At 40.5% G+C, this 19,608-nt stretch overlaps 1 protein-coding gene across 1 annotated transcript in view; it reads right to left on the bottom strand.

Annotated features, from left to right (window-relative positions):
• Positions 1 to 19,608, bottom strand: part of NUDCD3 (NudC domain containing 3) — a 316,694-nt gene that overhangs the window by 105,566 nt on the left and 191,520 nt on the right. Inside the window, exon 3 of the mRNA XM_006892146.1 lies at positions 7,462 to 7,594. Coding sequence (XP_006892208.1) covers positions 7,462 to 7,594 — 133 coding nt within the window. The remainder of the gene's footprint in view (positions 1 to 7,461; positions 7,595 to 19,608) is intronic.

Genomic DNA, 19,608 nt, shown 5'->3' with positions numbered 1-19,608 from the left:
AAAATGAAAAATAAATAAAATAAAAAATATGGGGGACAATAATTCCAAAGAAATAGCAACCAAAAGAAAAGATTGGCAATATTACAAACTAAGAAAATAGATTTCAAGTCAAAATCTATTATGAGAGACAAAGAAAGAAATTAGGTAACAACAAAAGGGATTATTACGAAGAAAGCAGAAACATCACTCAATGCCAGTGCCCTAAAGTTCATAAAGCAAACAGAACTAAAAAGGGAAATGATGTTAAGTGCCCTCAGGTTGCTTCTGACCCACTGTGACCTTATGGACATAAAGAAATGAACTGACCATTCTCTCAACAGCTGTCTGTTTGAGGCACTATATTTTTTTTTACTTTAGACATGATAGCTGCATTTTTTCCATAACAAATTTGTTCAATGCATCTGTTTTTCTTCAGGTCTCCTCACTCATTGTGCAGTTTTCACAAGTCAGAGACTAAAACACTGACTTGATCAGGCAGATTTTAATCCTCAGTGACATCTGTACTTTTCACACTTTGAAGAGGACTTTCGCAGCATATTTGTTCAATGCCTTTATCATTTCATTTCTTGGCGGCTGTTTTTATGGGGCTGACTGCAGATCCAAGTAAAATGACAGCTTTAACAACCATAACCTTTTCTTTATTAATCATGATGTGCTTACAGATCTAGTTGTGAGGATATTTATTTTAAGTTTGGTTATAACCCATACTAAAAGATGCAGTCTTTGATTATCATCATCAGTTTAGTGTTTCAAATTCTATTCACTGTCAGCAAGCAAGGTTGTGATGGCTCCAGAAAGCAGTTTGTTAATGAGCCTTCCTCCATTCCTGTTGCTACATTCTTTCCTTTTCATATAGTCCAGTTTCTAAACCAACTTCTCTAACTATTTTTCTCAGAAGACAGAGTGAGTTAATATGGTAAAAGGATGCAACCCTGATGGATACCTTTCCTGATTTAAACCATGCATATCCTCATTTTGTTTGAACAACTGCCTCCTGAACTATGCACAGGTTTTACATGAACACAATTAAATGTCCTGGAATTCTCATACGTCACAATGTTTTCCATAATTAGTTATGATTCGCACAGTTGAACGTGTCTGCATAATCTAGGAAGAGTTGAAAAATGTCTTTCTGGTATTCTCTGCTTTCAGCCAAAACCCATCAGACATCATCAATGATATCTTTAGTTTTACATACTCTTCTGAATCTAGCTGAAATTTTTGGCAGTTCCCTGTCAATGTGCTACTTCTGTAGCTTTTTTATTATCCTGAGCAAAATGTTACTTATGTGCAATATTAACAATGTCATTCAATAATCTCTGCATGCCACTGATCAACTTTTTTGGGGAAGGGCACAAGTATTGATTACTTTAGTCTATTGGTCAGCCAGATAACTTCTAATTTTCCTGACATAGATAAATATGCATTTCTAACTTTGCATCTCAAATGGTATTCCATATGTTCCTGGAGCTTTGGTTTTCCCCAAAGCCTTTAGTGAAACTCATACTTCTCTGTCTTCAATACCACAGGTTTTGCTACCTTGTGAATGGTTGAACACTGACCCGATATTTTTTGGCACAGTGACTCTTTTTATTTCTTCTACTTTCATTTGATTTCTTCCTGCATCATGAAATATCTTGTCCACAAAATTTTTCAGTATTGGAACTTGAGGTTTGAATCTTTCCTTCAGTTCCTTTAGGCTTGAGAAATGCTGAATGTGTTGTTCCTTTGAGTTTCCTAATTCCAGCATTACATAATGTTTTACTTTGCCTTCGAGTACAAGTTTGAGTCTCTTGAGATTGGTTGAACACTATGATCAAAGGTCAGTAAGAGGCCACTAAAATAGACAATCAAGAAAAGACCAAAACAGTGTTAGAAGAGACGATGAAACTTGTTCTTGAGATAGTGAATAGAAGAAACAAAAAGGAGCAAACACAAGATTACAAGTATAGATGGAGAAGGTAAAGAATAACACATTAAAAAAAAAAAAGCATAACATGTTGTCAACAGAGCCCAACAACAACAAAGTTGCAGTTGTAGAAATGGCTGAATTAGTATATGTTTTGCTGTGGATTTTCTTTACAACAAAATAAATAAGTTTATATTAAAATATATATATATAATAAATAAGCTGTGGCTATTTAGAGAACTGGAAAAAAACAAATTTACAAAGTAGCAACTGAGAGAAAAATTTCTCATACCATGTAAACAAAAGATATAAAAATAAGCCTAACCCAAAGGTATAAATAAAGCATGACATCACAAGAAATCCATGTTGTTTTTGTTGTCATTATGTGCCGGCGAGTCGCTTGTGACACATAGCGACCCTATGTACAACAGCCCTAAACTCTGCTCTGTCCTGTGCCAATCGCACTGTCTCTGATATACCCATCCCAATTGCCCCAGTCACTGAATCAATCCACCTCATAGAGGGCCTTCCCCTCCTGCGCTGTCCCTCCACCCTCTCAAGCATGATGTCCCTCTCCAAGGACCGGTCCCTCCTTACAACATGTCCAAAGTATGTTAGACGGAGCCTCAGAATCCTTGCCTCCAAGGAGCTGCCCGGTTTGACCCTTTCCAGTATGAATCTGTTTGTTTTCCTAGCAGTCCATGGTACCCTCAATACGCTTCTCCAGCACCACAGCTCAAAGGCATCAATTCTCCTTCTATCCACCTTGGTCAATGTCCAAGTCTCTGATGCATAACAAGTGATTGCAAAGACCGTGGCCTGTATCAGATGCACCTTAGTCTCCAGAGATATACCATTGCTCTTCAGTACTTTGGAGAGGTCCCTAACAGCAGACTTCCCCATTGCAATACGTCTTTTAATTTCCTGGGCACTGGTGCTGAGAGTGTTGACTATGGAGCCAAGCAAACTAAAGCTGTGAACAATCTCAATCTCTTCACCATCCATCCTGATGCTGCCAATTGGCCCAGTGGTGAGAATCTTTGTCTTCTTCATATTGAGCCTCAATCCATAGTGGAGGCTGCAGTCCTTGATCCTCTGTAGCAAGCACTTCAGGTCCTCCTCACTTTCCGCAAGCAGGGTGGTGTCATCTGCATATTGCAGATTGTTGATAGATCTTCCACCAATCTTGACCCCACATTCCTCCTCATAGAGCCCAGCCTCCTGGATAATCTGTTCTGCATACAGGTTGAAAAGGTATGGAGATAAGACACATCCCTGGCGCACGCCCTTCCCAATTTTAAAACATGCAGTGCTTCCTTGTTCTGTTCTGACGACTGCCTTTTGGTCTAATATAGGTTTCTCATTAGCACGATCAAGTGTTCTGGGATTCCCATTCTTCTCAGAGTCAGCCACAGTTTGTTATGGTCCACACAGTCTAACGCCTTTGCATAGTTAATGAAACACAGATAGACTTTCCTCTGGTATTCTCTGCTTTCAGCCAAGATCCATCTAACATCAGCTACAATATCCCTAGTACCACGACCCCTTCTAAACCCAGCCTGGACTTCTGGCAGTTCTCTGTTGATGTCTTGTTCCAGTCGTTTTGGATAACCTTCAGTAGAATCTTACTTGCATGTGAAATTAATGAGATTGTTCTATAGTTTCCATACTCTGTTGGGTCACCCTTCTTTGGGATGGAACAAATATAGATCTCTTCCAATCAGTTGGCCTAGTGGTTGTTCTCCAGATTTCTTGGCACAACTTGGTGAGCACATCCTAGGTAGCATCTGTTAGCTGAAATATGTCAATTGGTATACTGTCTACTCCTGGGCCTTATTTTTTGCTATTTCCTTCAAAGCAGCTTGAACTTCTTCCTTCATCACCATAGCAAGAAATCCATAGACTGAGACTTTTATATTTTTTTAAATTTACTGTATAAGACTGACCGAGAAAAACACACACAACCTCACCAAATGAGAAGAGTGTTCAGTGGTATGGAAAATGTGGCACAAGGGTTTTTACATAGCATAGTTGATGGCATAAAAATGCCGGTAGTAAATAAATACGTCTATACTTTCTGTGGAAAACCTCTTGCTAGGATCCAGTGTCATAAATATCTGAAACTGTCCACTATTGCCCTGAGCATTCTCTTTTGAGTGTCAGATTCACATACTACTCCACATTGCTTTGTCCTGCCGTGTAACTGGAGAGACGAGGAATGTGCTCATAGGGAACCTTAGGCTCTATATTTAGGCATGGTATAATCTGACCAAGCTGATCTTAATCATTTCTCATATGCATACCACTCCGTGAATGTAGGAAGATCAAACTACAGGGGCTAAGGTCTAAAAGGCACCTGGCAAGGCCAGGCAGCAAGGTATTTAAATGGACAAATCACTGTTTTCTTTAATGTGTGGCATTGATTATTAAGTGAATTTGCCCTGATCATTTTTCTGATTGCTTTTCTTATCTGTACTCCCACTAGAACATCACCTCTGGACAAGCAATCTGTTCTGTCTGAGAAACCATTATTTCCACAGCTCCTAGAACTGAGTTGTCACAGGAAAGGCAAGTACTCAAGAAATGCTGGTTGCACAGAGGATGTCTGCCTAGAGAATGATGTTCTGTCATACCACGCACCATGACAGTACACTTGACGATGGCATATCCGAAGTACATATGAGGCACAAAAGTGTGTCACTACAGAAGTAAGACAGTGGGTCATGAAGTCCTCCCACATGGTGCTGACTCTGATGAGGCCATGACACTAAGGCTTCTGCTGCGTGACGTACTCAGCGGCAGAACGATTTTACTGGACAGTTCTCTTTGGTGGCTGTGGGAAGTGCAGCCAGAGTGGTCAAATATCCTAGATATCTTAAAGCAAAAAAGAAAAAAATCATTATTTTAAGCTAAGCTGAGACAAGTTATTCCAATAGTAATTCTAGAATGTCACAGAGGGCTCAAGAGCAGAACACTATCCTATTTTCAGCCAGGTTTTTAAAACACAGTAATGGACACTTTTGATTATTTATTCAACAATATACAAAGCAATCTTATTAAAAATAAAATCAATACTTGAAATCCTAAGAAAATTCTGGGCAAGCCACCTCAACATCCTTGCTCAATGCAGGAAGATCAAGCAGACACAAAACCAGACAATTAAAACATGCATTTCTGCACAGTTTGTTCCTAGTTACCTGGGCCAACTGGGAAGCTAAAATTATTCTCAGTTCTATAATCTGAACTTTGACCTGGACCAAAGTCATCTAGTAAGAGATCTACGAGATGAGAGGTAATGAGAGGGGGTTTTAAAAAAAGGAGGGAGGAGTAAATAATTTTGCTCTCTATTATCTTAGGTCACTCAGAAAACATTTCCGTATGTTCATGCTACCTATTAAAAGTTCAGGTGCCATTTATACAGCATTGACAGGATGGCTGAAAATTAGCTAAAACTACTGAAGAAGAGAGGAGATTATGCTGAATGGAGAAAGAGAAATGGCTTTGCATCTCTGGTCTAAGGCAGAGACTGAGAGATGGTAAAAAGGCATTGTCTTCTATGTCTATAGGCCTCTAGTCTAGAGCCTAGCATCTACATCCTAAGAAAACAACCTAAGCAAAGAAGCACAGAAGCTGGCCCTACAGAAGACTTAGGAAAAAATGGGAGCAGAGGAAGGGGAGCAATGCATAGCACCAAGGGTAGTACAGTGGGGTCCCAGTGAGGCAGCAAGCATGCCAGCAAGTGTAGCTCGAGCAGCCACTAGTAGGTCACAACAGGCATGATGAGGGTGATAGACAGCCTGGGTTTCAAGCTCAAGAGATGCCCTCCCTGGACTCCAAAATAGCCCCTCATAAAGGACTACAGGAGACATTATATAAGAGGCAGGAGGCCCTGAGTAGCCAAGCTCACAGCAGAGACTCTTACATACACATTTCATTCACATGAACAACAACAAAAGGTGGTGTGGGGGATAAGTGGAAGAGGAAAAAAACATGAAAGAAGGGCAACCCCAGGGCACTGCCCCTCAGTGGCCACAGGCTAAGGTACCAAAATGTGAGAATATGGCTCCTCTACCTATCTATCACCTGTCCATTCTCTTGAATCTTTCGTATAAATACTGTGCCACCTTTGGGGTGAAGTCAGCATTTTTTTAAGGGCATTTTTAAATGCTTTTTATTCACCATAAATTAAGATGTTTCTTTATTTCACAGGGTGAATTTATTCATTAAACAGCCTTCTAAGGAGGTTTCATGTAGTCCTCAGACTCAGATACATCTTCATCTTGAATAATCTGGAAATAACGAAGCTGGTAAATCTCCTTGTCAGGTGTAACCACATGCAGCCAGTCCTGGAGATTGTTCTTCTTAAGGTATTTCTTAGTAAGTTATTTCAAATACTTTTTAGAGAACTGTTTCTCAGAAACTACTAATATTTTATACTTGAAGCATTCAATGTGAACAACATTCCTGAGATTTCCAGTTTTTTCATTGACTTTAACCTTCTCCAACAGAAACTGTTAAAAATTCCCAGAATCAAAATTCCATCTTCTACTGGGTAAGACCCAAATTAAACTTAAAGGTTGACCTCTTGGCCTTCTTTTCTTCTAGTGCCATCTTGGAGTCCCATGAAGAGCTTTGAAGCCAGCATGTAAACGACAAACATTTTAGAATCAAATTGTAAATCTCTGTTCTCTATGATTACATATATTCCACACCTCCATCTAGACACAGCTCAAGTATGAGCTGCATCTCAGAGCCCACGTTAAGAGACTGTCAAAGGTAACACTGATTTTTTACTCAACATACACATGGACTTGTGAGTCAGTCTCTGAGCAAAGTACTGTTCAGTTGTATTTGTCTTTTCAGTGTGAACTTATAGGACAGTACACTGGTTAAGGCTAAAAAACTGAAGTTAAACATACAAAGGGAACACACTTTAGTTATTAACTTAGGCCTAGCTGACTGGGCCAAAAGCAGGTCTATTCTTCAGAAAACTCCTAGAATTTACAAAGGTACTATTTTGAGCAGTACTTTAGAAATTTTAGGGAGGGTAGTCTTCAACAGAGTCCTTACATGTGACTTTGCTCAGCAAAAATGTAGGAGTTCATAAAAAGGAACATGGCACCAATGGACTCTGCCTCAGTGAGAACAGAGGCACAGGCTCAAGCTCAGGCCACATGGAAAGAGGTCTAGAAGGAAAAACAGGCAGCAAGGAGGATGGAAAGCAAATGAATACCAAGAAGTTTACTGCTGGGGGCAGTGAGGGAGAATATTAGAAGAAATATTCTATAAATATGTCACTCCGGCCCTGAAACCAGATCCTAAAACTCCTACTCTCAGCACACCATTGTCCTCTAAACCTACCCAAGCAGAAACAGGCCTAAATTACTTAACTCCCAAAAACATATGGTGGTCTTGGTAAATAAAGTGAATACTCTCTGGCTAACTATTTGAATGCCCAGCCAATGGCAATCTCCAACACTTTCTGCATGTAAAAGTGAAACCAAAGCCCCAACAGCAAATAGGAAGTCCCACTCCCACCTGGGACAAGTTACCTGCTTCCCTTTCACAATGCACTTGGGTACTGGCACCTTGACCTCCAAGTCCATGTAGTCTTGTGACCAAATATAGTTCTCACGGACAGCACCATTATAACTGTCAGGGTTTTTCTGGAACTGCTCCTGTTGCCTATAAAGGAATAAGAGGTTAAAATTTAAGCCCATAAAAATATATGAGAGGAAATGTTGTTCTTACGTACCATTGAATCACTTCACACTCATAGTATCATCTGTACAACGGCTCTGAAGCCTGCCCTGGCCTGAACCAGTCTCACTGACTCTGACACACTTATCTCCATTACCCCAGTTACTGTGTCAATTCAACTCATGCAGGGTCTTCCTCTGCTATGCTGTACCCTCCACCTCTCCAAGCATGATGTCCTTCTCCAAGGACTGGTCCCTCCTGGACACGTGCCCAAAGTATGTGAGATGAAGTCTCCAAGGAGCACCCTGGTTTCACCCTCTCTGTCAGACCCGTTTGTTCACATAGCAGACCATGATATATATGTTCAGTACCCTTTTCCAGCACCACAATTCAAAGATATTGATTCTTCCTCTGTCATCCTTAAGTAATTGTCCAGCTCTCTGATGCACAGTAAGTAACTGTGAATGTCATAGCTTGGACTGAGCGCACCTTAGTCTCTAGACAAACATCATAGTTCTCCAGTACGCAGGAGAGGTCCGTCACAGTAGATTTTCCCCAGTGCAATTCATCTTTTGATTTCTTGACTGTTGGTTATGGGGCCAAGAAAGCTGAAATTGTTAACAACCTCAATCTCTTCGCCATCTATCATGGTGCTGCCATTTGGCCCAGTGGTGAGAACCTTTGTTTTATTGATACTGAACTTCAATCCATATTGAAGACTACAGTCCCTGACCTTCTGCAGCAAGTACTTCAGGTCCTCCTCAAGCTTGCTTGAGCAAGTTTCAGCAAGCAAGGCCATGTTATCTGCATAATGCAGGTAGTTAGTGAATATTCCTGCAATCCGGAAGCCACATTCCTCCTCATAAAATCTAGCCTCCCAAATGATCTGTTCTGCATATAGACTAAAAAGGTATGGAGACAGGATGCATCCCTGATGCACTCCTTTCTTGGTTTTGAACCATGCACTGTTTCCCTGTTTTTATTCTGATGACTGCCTCCTTGTTTAAGCATAGGTTTCACGTAAGCACAGTCAAGTGTACTGGGATTCTCATTCTCCTCAAGGTTAGACATAATGTAGCCACACATAAGGATTATAAAAATCCAATCCAAGTGCATTGTTGTTGTTGTTATGTGCCATCGAGTTGCTTGCAACTCATAACGACCCTATGTGCAAGAGCCCTAAACTCTGCTCTGTCCTGTGCCAATTGTACTGTCTTGGATACACCCATCCCAATTACCTCAGTCACTGAATCAATCCACCTCATAGAGGGCCTTCCTCTCCTGCACTGTCCCTCTACCCTCCCAAGCATGATGTCCCTCTCCAAGGACCTCCTTACAACTATGTCCAAAGTACGTCAGACGAAGTCTCAGAATCCTTGCCTCCAAGAAGCCACCCAGTTAACCCTCTCCAGGATGAACCTGTTTGTTTTCTTAGCAGTCCATGGTACCCTCAATACTCTTCTCCAGCACCACAGCTCAAAGGCATCAATTCTCCTTCTATCCTAGCTAGTCATTGTCCAACTCTCTGATGCATGACAAGTGATAGCAAAGACCATGGCCTGTGTCAGATGCACCTTAGTCTCCAGAGAGACACCAATGCTCTTCAGTACTTTGGAGAGGTCCTTAACAGCAGACTTTCCCATGGCAATACGTCTTTTCATTTCCTGGTTGCTGGTGCCAAGAGAGCTGACTGTGGAGCCAAACAAATTAATGCTGTGAACAATCTCAGTCTCTTCACCATCCTAAATATTATTTGGCTTTGTATGTAGGAAAATTTATTTTCAGATAAAATTTATTTTCTGACCATGATCTGCACATATCATACAGTCAATTATTTAATATGGTGATTGTAAAACTCACCAAATGACTGCCAAGACGATGCAAGAAAGGGAAGCTTGAGTGGTCTTCCAGGGAACTGGATGCATCGTAAAAAAGAATATAAATAACTTCCATAACACTGTTGTAGAAATGGAACCACGAACATAAGGTATATAGAATGGTGACAAGGGGGTTAGTCAATTTTGCCATCTGCTAGGCTTCGCAATCAACATCCTTGGTACTAGCAGTCAGAAGAACAGAAGATGTATTACACTGAGCAAGTCTGCAGTCGGGGACCTCTCAAAATTACTGAGACATAATGATGTCAGTTTTAAGACTAAGGTGCACATGATTCAAGCCACAGTCTGTCCAATCACCTGCTATGCATCTGGACAATGAATAACGATGACAGAAAAATGACTGATGCCTTTGAGCTGTGGTGTTGAAGAACAGCACTGACTATTGCATGGATGGCCAAGAGAACAGACAGGTATGTCTTGAAAAATAAAGCCTGAGTGCTCCTTGGAGGCAAGATTGATGAAACTTCATCTCATGTACTTGGTGCTAGGAGAGATTATTACCTGGAAAGGAACACCACCCTTGGAAAGTATATAGACTAAATGAGGAAGACCCTCAACAAGATGGACTGATAAAGTGACTGCAGCAATGAGCATGCATATGTTGAAGATTGTGAGGATAGTGCAGGATATGGCTGGGAGCAGATATGTCATGATACTGTCTAGTGGAAAGGAGAATCTCCACTGACAGTAAGGGAGAAAAGCCAGAAAGAGTGTGCCCTGAGGATTTCAGATCCTACATAGAAATGTCTTAATTCAGGAGACAGAGAGCTATTACCGTTAGGGGAGTAAAATCAACACAAAACTTGAAGATCAAAGTGAAACTATCGACGAATGGACAATATGTATATTACAATTAACAATATGGAACAAGAAATGAATAAATGATCAAATAAGGAGGTGGAAGGGTGAAAGAGAGAAGTAGGGGGTGGGAGAGTTATAAAACAAAATCTGCATGACTGGTATAAAATAAGTATCTAAAATTAGAGAGGGGGAAAAAAACAACACCAAAAACATAACATAACTTAAACTCACTGTGTTTGAAGTCAGTTCACAATGAGGGCAGACTGAATATCTTTATCCTGTGGAGCTATCAGTACATTTGATCCAGCAGAAATGTGAAGCTTTTGTATCAGCAGCAAAACTTGTTATGGACTAACCCAGTGGAGCTCCAGCTAAGTAGCATCAAGAGAACCCAGGAGACACAGTGGTGGGCTGAGTGCCTCTGAGTATGTGTTGGTGGAATGAGGATGCTTCTGGGCATTTCACAGGGGAGCAAGGTTTCCCAAGTACCCTTGGCAACTGGGTGCTTTGAGGTACTTAATTCAGCAGAGCTAAAGGAGCTCTATGAGTTGTCTACAACTTGACGGCACTTAACAACAACAACAACAATAACGAGAGAGCTCTGTTGGCCTAGTGGACAGAAAGTTATGCTACCAAGACAAATGTGGGTTATTTTAATCTGCCCAGGCCTGGTTTTAATTGCTTTTGGTCAAACATTCTTCTAAGTGGTATAGCACTAGTCTGTCCATTTGCTGTGCAGAGGTAACTTGTGGTTCCTGTGGGGCTACACTCTGTGACATTGATGTGTCAAATGCAATAAAGGTTACCCATAGTTGACAGGGTTTGGTAGAACTCCCCCATTAAAACAAGCTTGGAAGCAGGAGTGGCCTCCCAGTAGTGACCGAATATCTGCTGTCCTCAACAAAGAACCATATCCTGACTTGCTTCTGATCCTGAATTGTAACCTGTCATTTCCCTAATATACTCCTTCGCTGTGAGTATGGTGTTTAAGTTCTCTATAGCCATTCCAAAAAATTATCAAACTCAGTACAAAAACAGAAGGTTGTGGGAAGAAAGGCTGGTGTCAGAACTGATAAAAAATACTGCAAGGTGAAGGACTATGCCTGACCTCCAAGGAACCAGAGTTGGGATTCAATGCTGATGATGACTCTACCCCCACCATTAAAGTTAAAAGGCATCAGGTTCTGCCAGCCTAACAGCATTTTTTTTACAATAGGTTTCCAGTGAAAGTAAATCTGCATCGACAGGCCAAAAAAATATAGCCTAGTCCCTGCCACACACAGCCAGAAATGCACAACCTAGAGAGGATAAAATTGTTGACTGGAACCTTCTAAAGATTAAATCCCCGTGTGTGTCAAAAACTTTTGCCAACAGGGTGAAAAGAAAACCTACTGACCGGGAGAAAAAATTTGTCCATACCATCTTTAATATGAAGAAATGCTCAAAATCACTGGCAATCAGAGAGAGGCAAATCAAAACCACAATGAGATACCATCTTACCCTAGTAGCAGTGGCAAAGTTTAGTAGGACAGTAAGTAATAAATGTTGGAGAGGAAGTGGAGAGGCAGAACTCTCATACAGTATTTGTGGGATTGTAAAATGGTATATCCACTCTGATAAGACAGTTTGGTGTTTCCTCAAAAAGCTGGACATAGAAACTCAGTATGACCCAGATATTCCACTACTAGGAATATACCACAAGGAAATTAGAACTGAGGTACAAATGGAGATTTGTAGACCAACATTCATAGCAGCGTTATTCACCATCACAAAAACATGGAAACAGCCCAAATGTCCAACCACAACTGAATGGATTGAGAAATTGTAGTACAGTCACAATGGAATACTACACAGCACTCTAGAGTAACTATTTTTTTAAAAAAATTACATAATTTGGGAGAGACTGGAGAGCACACTGAGTTAACTAACTCAGTCTCAGAAGGACAAATATGGCAAAAGACCATTATTGTAAAAATAGAAGGCTAACTAGTAAAAGCACCTATAGAGATCCAAGGAAGGAAGGAGTGGGAGCAGAGGGTGAATATGGGTAGGGGTGAAATCACAGGATTGTACAATTTGGTGGGTAGAAAGAGAGGGTAAAGGAAATGGCAAAGTTCCAGCAGAGACCTGAAGAGGCTAGATAATGGTGAGCATTGTTCAGTGGTGATTAATTTTACAAAACACAATGTATAGGAATGAGAATATGAAACACAATGTCAATGAAGTCAAGTGTGGGGGATGAAATCTGCATAATAAAAATATAACCTGATCCTCCCAGTATTCACGAAGCCTGGAGTGCGGGCCTCTTAGTTAACCAAAGTACCCTCTTATCAAATATCCCTGGGCCCATTGGTGCTTGATTTCTAATAAACTGCTAGGGAGATCTCTTTTTAAAACAAAGCAAAACAACATTAGCCAGTAGCTTCCACATTTCTAATCCAATACTGAGGCTCTTATATTCTCTTGGAAATTAAAAACCAAAAATAAATACAAAACAAAACACAGAATTGTATAAAATGTTTGTATTATTAATAAAATATTTAGTAAAGCAATTGTTGGCGGTGGGGGAAGGAGAGAAATGTCATCCAATCACTGTATATGACAAAAGCATGTCATCTAGAAATGTAATGCTATGTGCAATCTAGAAATGTCAATGTGTGTGGACGAAAAGAGGTTAAGAAGAAAATACAAAATATTCACTATTGTTGTTATGTGCCATTGTGTCACTGAGACTCACAGTTATCCTATGTACAACAGCTATGAAGCCTGTCCTCTCCTGAGCTAGTCTGTCTCTGACACACCTGTCCCCATCTCAAACAAGATCCTTCTCTCCTGTGCTATCCCTCCACCCTTCCCAAGCATAATATCCTTCTCCAAAGACTAGTGCCCTCCTGGACATGTGCCCAAAGCATACAAGATGGACTTTCAAAACCCTATTACTAAGTTTTTACCATAGAATTTAATAATATTGACAATAAAGCTACATTAAAATAAGTTTAGGTTAATATTCCATTATATGAGTTCCAGGATGCCATGAACAGGGCATCGCTTACTTGAAACAACACTTATTGTCCTAGTTATCTAACACTGCTATAATAAAAGTACCACATATGGATGTTGTTTTTGTTGTTGTTGTTATGTGCCATCGAGTCGTTTTCGACTCATAGCGACCCTATGCACAACAGCCCTAAACCCTGCTCTATCCTGCGCCAACCACACTGCCTCTGACACACCCATCCCGATTACCCCAGTCACCGAATCAATCCATCTCATAGAGGGTCTTCCCCTCCTCTGCTGTCCCTCCACCCTCCCAAGCATGATGCCCCTCTCCAAGGACCCGTCCCTCCTTGCAACATGTCCAAAGTATGTCAGACGAAGCCCCAGAATCCTTGCCTCCAAGGAGTAGCTTGATATAATCCTCTCCAAGATGAATCTGTTTGTTTTCCTGGCAGTCCATGGTACATTCAGTACTCTTCTCCAGCACCACAGCTCAAAAGCATCCACTCTCCTTCTGTCCTCCCTAGTCATTGTCCAACTCTCTGGTGCATAACAAGCGATTGCAAAGACCATGGCCTGTATCAGGCACAGCTTAGTCTCCAGAGAGACACTGTTGTTCCTGAGTACTTTGGAGAGGTCCCTAACAGCAGACTTTCCCATCGCGATACGCTTTTTGATTTCCTGACTGCTGGTGCCAAGAGTGTTGACTGTGGAGCCGAGCAAACTGAAGCTGTGAACAACCTCAATCTCTTCACCATCCATCCTGACACTGCCAATTGGTCCAGTGGTGAGAATCTTTGTCTTCTTGACATTGAGCCTCAGTCCATACTGAAGGCTGCAGTCCTTGACCCTTCGCAGCAAGTGCATGAGGTCCTCCTCAGTTTCAGCAAGCAGGGTTGTGTCATCTGCATAACGCAGATTGTTAATAGATCTTCCACCAATCCTGATGCCACAATTCTCCTCATAGAGCCCAGCTTCACGGATAATCTGCTCTGCATACATGTTGAAAAGGTATGCAGACAGGATGCATCCCTGGCGCACACCCTTCCCAATTTTGAACCATGCAGTGTTACCCTGCTCTGTTCTGACTATTGCCTCTTGGTCCAAGTACAGGTTTCGCATTATCACAATTAAATGTTCTGGGATTCCCATTCTTCTCAGAGTCAGCCACAGTTTGTTATGATCCACACAGTCAAATGCCTTTGCATAATCATGAAACACAGATAGACATTCTTCTGGTATTCTCTGCTTTCAGCCAAGATCCATCTAACATCAGCAACAATATCCCTAGTACCACGACCCCTTCTAAACCCAGCCTGGACTTCCGGCAGTTCTCTGCTGATGTGCTCTTCTAATCGTTTTTGGATAATCTTCAGTAGAATCTTGCTTGCATGTGAAATCAATGACACTGTTCTGTAGTTTCTACACTCAGTTGAGTCACCTTTCTTTGGAATGGGAACAGATATAGATCTCTTCCAGTCAGTTGGCCAAGTGGTTGTTCTCCAGATTTCTTGGCACAACTTGGTGAGCACATCCAGGGCAACATCTGTTATCTGAAATACTTCAATCGGGGCCTTATTTTTTGCTATTTCCTTCAAAGCAGCTTGAACTTCTTCCTTCATCACCATAGGCTCTTGCTCATATGTTATTTCTTTAAATTCCTCTGTATCTGCCAATTCCTTTCTATATAATGACTCAGTATATGCCTTCCATCTTCTTTTAATACTTCCTGGATCATTTAATATTCTGCCCAAAGCATCCTTGATTACAGCAACTCTAGGTTTGAATCTGTTCTTCAGTTCCTCGAGCTTAAGAAATGCTGAGCGAGTTCGGCCCTTTTGATTTTCCGACTCTAGCTCCTCGCACATTTCATTGTAGTATTTTGCTTTGTCATTCCGAGCAGCCTTTTGGAATCTTCTGTTCAGCTCTTTAGTATCTTGAATTCTTCCTTGTGTTTTGGCTTCTCTACGCTCCAGTGCAATCTTCAGAGTCTCTTCTGACATCCATTTTGGTCTTTTCTTCCTCTTCTGTCTTTGTAATGACCGTTTGCACTCTTCCTGGATGATACCTTTGACATCCTCCCACAACTCATCTGGTCTTCACTCATTAGTATTAGCAATGAATAAATCATTCATTATACAAAATACTATCATTCAAAGTCCAGTCTTATTTCTGTTACACAGGCCACATTTCCAACTACCAATCTTTCTTTCTTTGCAAGATTCCAGTCATCAATTAGAATCTGTATGTCTTGATTACATGTTTGATCAATTCCACACTATAAAAGTTGGTAGGTAGAAATCCTCAACTTTTTCCTCGTTGGCTTTAGTAGCTGGTGCAGATATCTGAATACTAGTTAACATTAACAGATCTTCCTTTTTGGCATATGGATAGCACACTATCACTCAGAGCACTGTACAACAGTATTGAGCTGTCTTTTCTAATATGAATCTCGCACCATGCCTCTTCAATTTGTGATTCTTAGAGCAGTAGATCATATGATTGCCTGGTTAAAATGCAAATAGTATTACACCTTAGCTTATTAATGTAATATTTAGGATGTCCTACTTACCAGGAGGAAGAACTTAACCTTAAGGATTGTACTGGAGACATTTTCTTGGCGACCACATTTATGGTGTATTTTGGCTACAAGAACAGCTGGTGGATCCAAATCTTGTGCTTTTGGGTTGGGAGCACAACTCTTTACCCACCAGAGCTTTCCTCACTTTATTTAAAGCGTTGTTATTTACTGTTCCTGCTATTTTGGGGTAAATATGGTTATTATCTACAAATGCATGTGGTGTGTTACCACAGTTGTCTACACATGTGGAGCACTATGCTTGGTTTCATCACTCTACTCACAGGGAAGTCATAACATATTTTGAGGATTTTGTTTCCCCGTGAATTATTTAGCCTATACTTTATGTGTCTCCTGTGTCTGGAAAATAGTTTAGGATTTCTGGAGCAAATGGTATGGCTTTTGTTTTTCTAAAACAGTCAGGCACCACTAAAGCATGTACAAATGCACTGGAAAGCTCCACAGGCTGCACTGAGACAACAAGCCAGAGAACCAGAGAGGAGAGCATGGTGGAGTCAGCCATGTATATTCAATGATCTATGCATATGTATTGAGACCTCAATGCCTATTTTAAGGGGACTAAAATGAGCTCTAGTGTTGCAGTCTGCTGCAAGCTGTGCTCCTAACCCAAAAGTGGCATTCCTCTGGAGATACAAATACACCAGCTGCTCCAAGAGGGAAAGATGGACAATCCTCAATGCAATTTGCATCCTCCAAAAACCCACTGGAGGGTCAGCAATGAGTCTGTTCTCACTTAATGGCAATGAGGGAGAGAGTTTTAGAGACAAAATTATTTTGGAGCTTCCTGGATTGCACAGAAATCAAAGCAGAATTGTACCTTCCTCATAATTGAAGCCTCATGCCAGGATCAGAACTTCGTCTGATATTTCCCTCTGCTTCGTATTCTTTCAGGCTATAATAAATGGGTAATTTTAAGAACAGGTAGTAGTTTCTGTTAATTTTGTGAGCCATTCTAGAGGATGAATGAATGAACCTACATAGGGCAGTGAAACGCAACAGAGGCTACCATCTATTGGTGATCTTAGACTCCATGGCCCTGGCCCAAGGGGGCTGGAGAGGGCAAGAAGGTCAACTGGCCTGAAGTGCAGGCAGCTGTGGACATATGGTTGGCATACTATGACTTGATCCCAAGAGGCCAGGCATATTTTGACTAGCCTCAAGTGTCCAGAGATAAAGTCTGGCCTAACTGTGAGTAGTTGAGTGAGAGAGGGACGTACCAACAAAGCAGCTGGTGACCAGGACTAGAATAGTGGGGAAGTAAAACCCAGACTCACTTTCATATTGGAATTGGATTAATATTTTAAGTTGGAGTTTGCCTATTTTGTACCTTTTTAGTTAATGCAGTTGGTATACTGTTTTAACATGGATTATGTGACGTCTCTAAATTTAAGAAATATCAAAATCCTTTCAGAACTTCTTCAATCTAACCAGTGAGGGGGAAAACCCTAGCTCCACATGGTCGACCCACATCAGAGTGACTCAGTTTACTATGTGTAGAATATGAAAACATGAGCCTAGGAAAAGCTGGGGAAATATCTGCATCCATGAACCACTGACGCTTATCTCAGTGAACCACGTTCACCTCTCAGATCCTCTCAGGCTGCAGAACTACAGATTAGCCTCCTCTACTATAATTCTCTTAATTCAGGCCCCTGACATTTAATCTAAACCTCCCACAGATGCCAATCATCAAGGCAAAGGATTTTCTCTATCTCCACTAAATCAAGTTTCAGTTCTTAGAAGTAAGTTTCTTGGCCAGTCAATACACAATACCAGGTTCCATTTACAGTCAACAAATGAAAACTATTCCACTGAAACTACACAGTAATATTGGGGAGGGACCCCAATTAAAGGAACAACACAGAAAAGAATCTCTCACATAAAATTCAAATACCTAGAGGAAAAAAAAAAATAAAAACGAGGTAGTTAAAAAAAAACTGAAAATATAAAATGGGCAGAAGTTATGAAATTACTCTTTATCAAAGAAGACACTCAGATGGTCAACAAACATATGAAGAAATGCTTAAGATCACAAGGTATTGGAGATGTAAATCAAAACAATGAAATATCATCTCATCACAGCAACAATACTGAGTAAGATAACAACCAACCAATGTTGGTTAGTGTGTGGAGAGGTTGGTAAGAACGTAAAATGTTGTAACTTCTACAGAAAGTAGTTTGGCATTCCCTTAAAAAGTTGAAAATGAAAATACAGTTTCCTTCCACTACTAAGTATGAATCCTAAAGAATTAAGAACTATGGCACAAACAGATATATGCAAACCCATGTTTACTGCAGCATTATTTGCAACAGCAAAGCACAGAAACAAACCAAGTGTCCATTAATGAACAAATGAATAGAGAAACTATGGTACATTCACACAATGCAGTACTATGCAACACTGAAAAGCAACGATGAATTCAAGAAATACTACTTAACATGTATGAGTCTAGAGGACATTATACTGAGTAAAATAAGCCAATCACAAAATAAAATACACTGTCTAACACCATAATTACAGGAAGCTAAGAAAGATTTACACATAGAATCACTCTAGTGTGGTTACCAGAGACGGAAGGAGAAAGAGGAGAGCAGAAAATCAATCAATAAACAATAATATGGGTAAAGAAAAAGATAATAAGGATTGGGTAGATGATCTGATATTGTGGGCACTATAATTAATGTTATGGAAAAAACTGCATATGAACAATTAACTAAAAACCAATGTGCTTTACACATTTTCATGATAATCACAACAAAAAATGGTATGCACAGAATTATTCAAAATTATAGAATGGGCAAAAGACATAGAAAGAATTTTCAGAAGAAGATATTCCCGGGGGCGGGGGGCTTGGTGTGGCTCTGCTGGCTGGACGTCTAATAAAACGCACACTGTGCCTCTGCCGTCAAAAAAAAAAAAAGAAGATATTCAAATGGCAAACAGACACATGAAGAAATGCTCAAAATCACTGGCAATGAGAGAGATTTAAATCAAAACCACAATGAGGTACCATCTCACTCAGTAACAGGGGCAAAGTTTAACAACACAGCAAGTAATAAATACTGGGAGAGGATGTGCCAAGAAAGGAACTCTTTTTTTTTTTAATCTTATTTTTTATAATTATTTTTTATGTGTGTATACCGTCAAAATAGATCTCACTGTTACAAGAGAAGATTGTCCCTCCTACTCCAGCAGAGCATCTAGTGGATTCGAACTGTGTACGTCTGGGCTTGCAGTGCAGCTTCTTGTCACTAAGCCACTAGAGCTCCACTGCTGGTGGGATTGTAAAATGGTACAGCTATTCTGGAAGGCAGCTTGGTGTTTCCTCAAAATGCTGAACACAGAAACTCCCTATGACCCAGCTATTCCACTACCTGGAATATACATTGAAAAAATGAGAACCAAGGCACAAAGACTTGTACACCAATTTTCATAGCAGCATTATTTACCATCACAAGAATTTGAAAACAGCCTAGATGTCCAACCACAAATGAATGGATTTAGAAGTTGTGGTACATTCACACAATGGAATACTATGCAGCATGTAGGAGCAATGACGTTATAAATTACTACCTAACTCGGGAGGGACTGCAGAGCATTACGCTGAGTGAACTATCTCAGTCCCACAAGGGCAAATATTATATAAAACCATTATTGTAGAATGAGTATGAGGATTTTGGGGGAGAGGGTGGGGTAAAATCAG

This window comes from Elephantulus edwardii, unplaced genomic scaffold (genome assembly GCF_000299155.1).
Source record: "Elephantulus edwardii isolate Elephantulus edwardi_28Jun2011 unplaced genomic scaffold, EleEdw1.0 scaffold00111, whole genome shotgun sequence".
NCBI lineage: Eukaryota > Metazoa > Chordata > Mammalia > Macroscelidea > Macroscelididae > Elephantulus > Elephantulus edwardii.
This window is presented reverse-complemented; position numbering and strand designations above follow the sequence as displayed.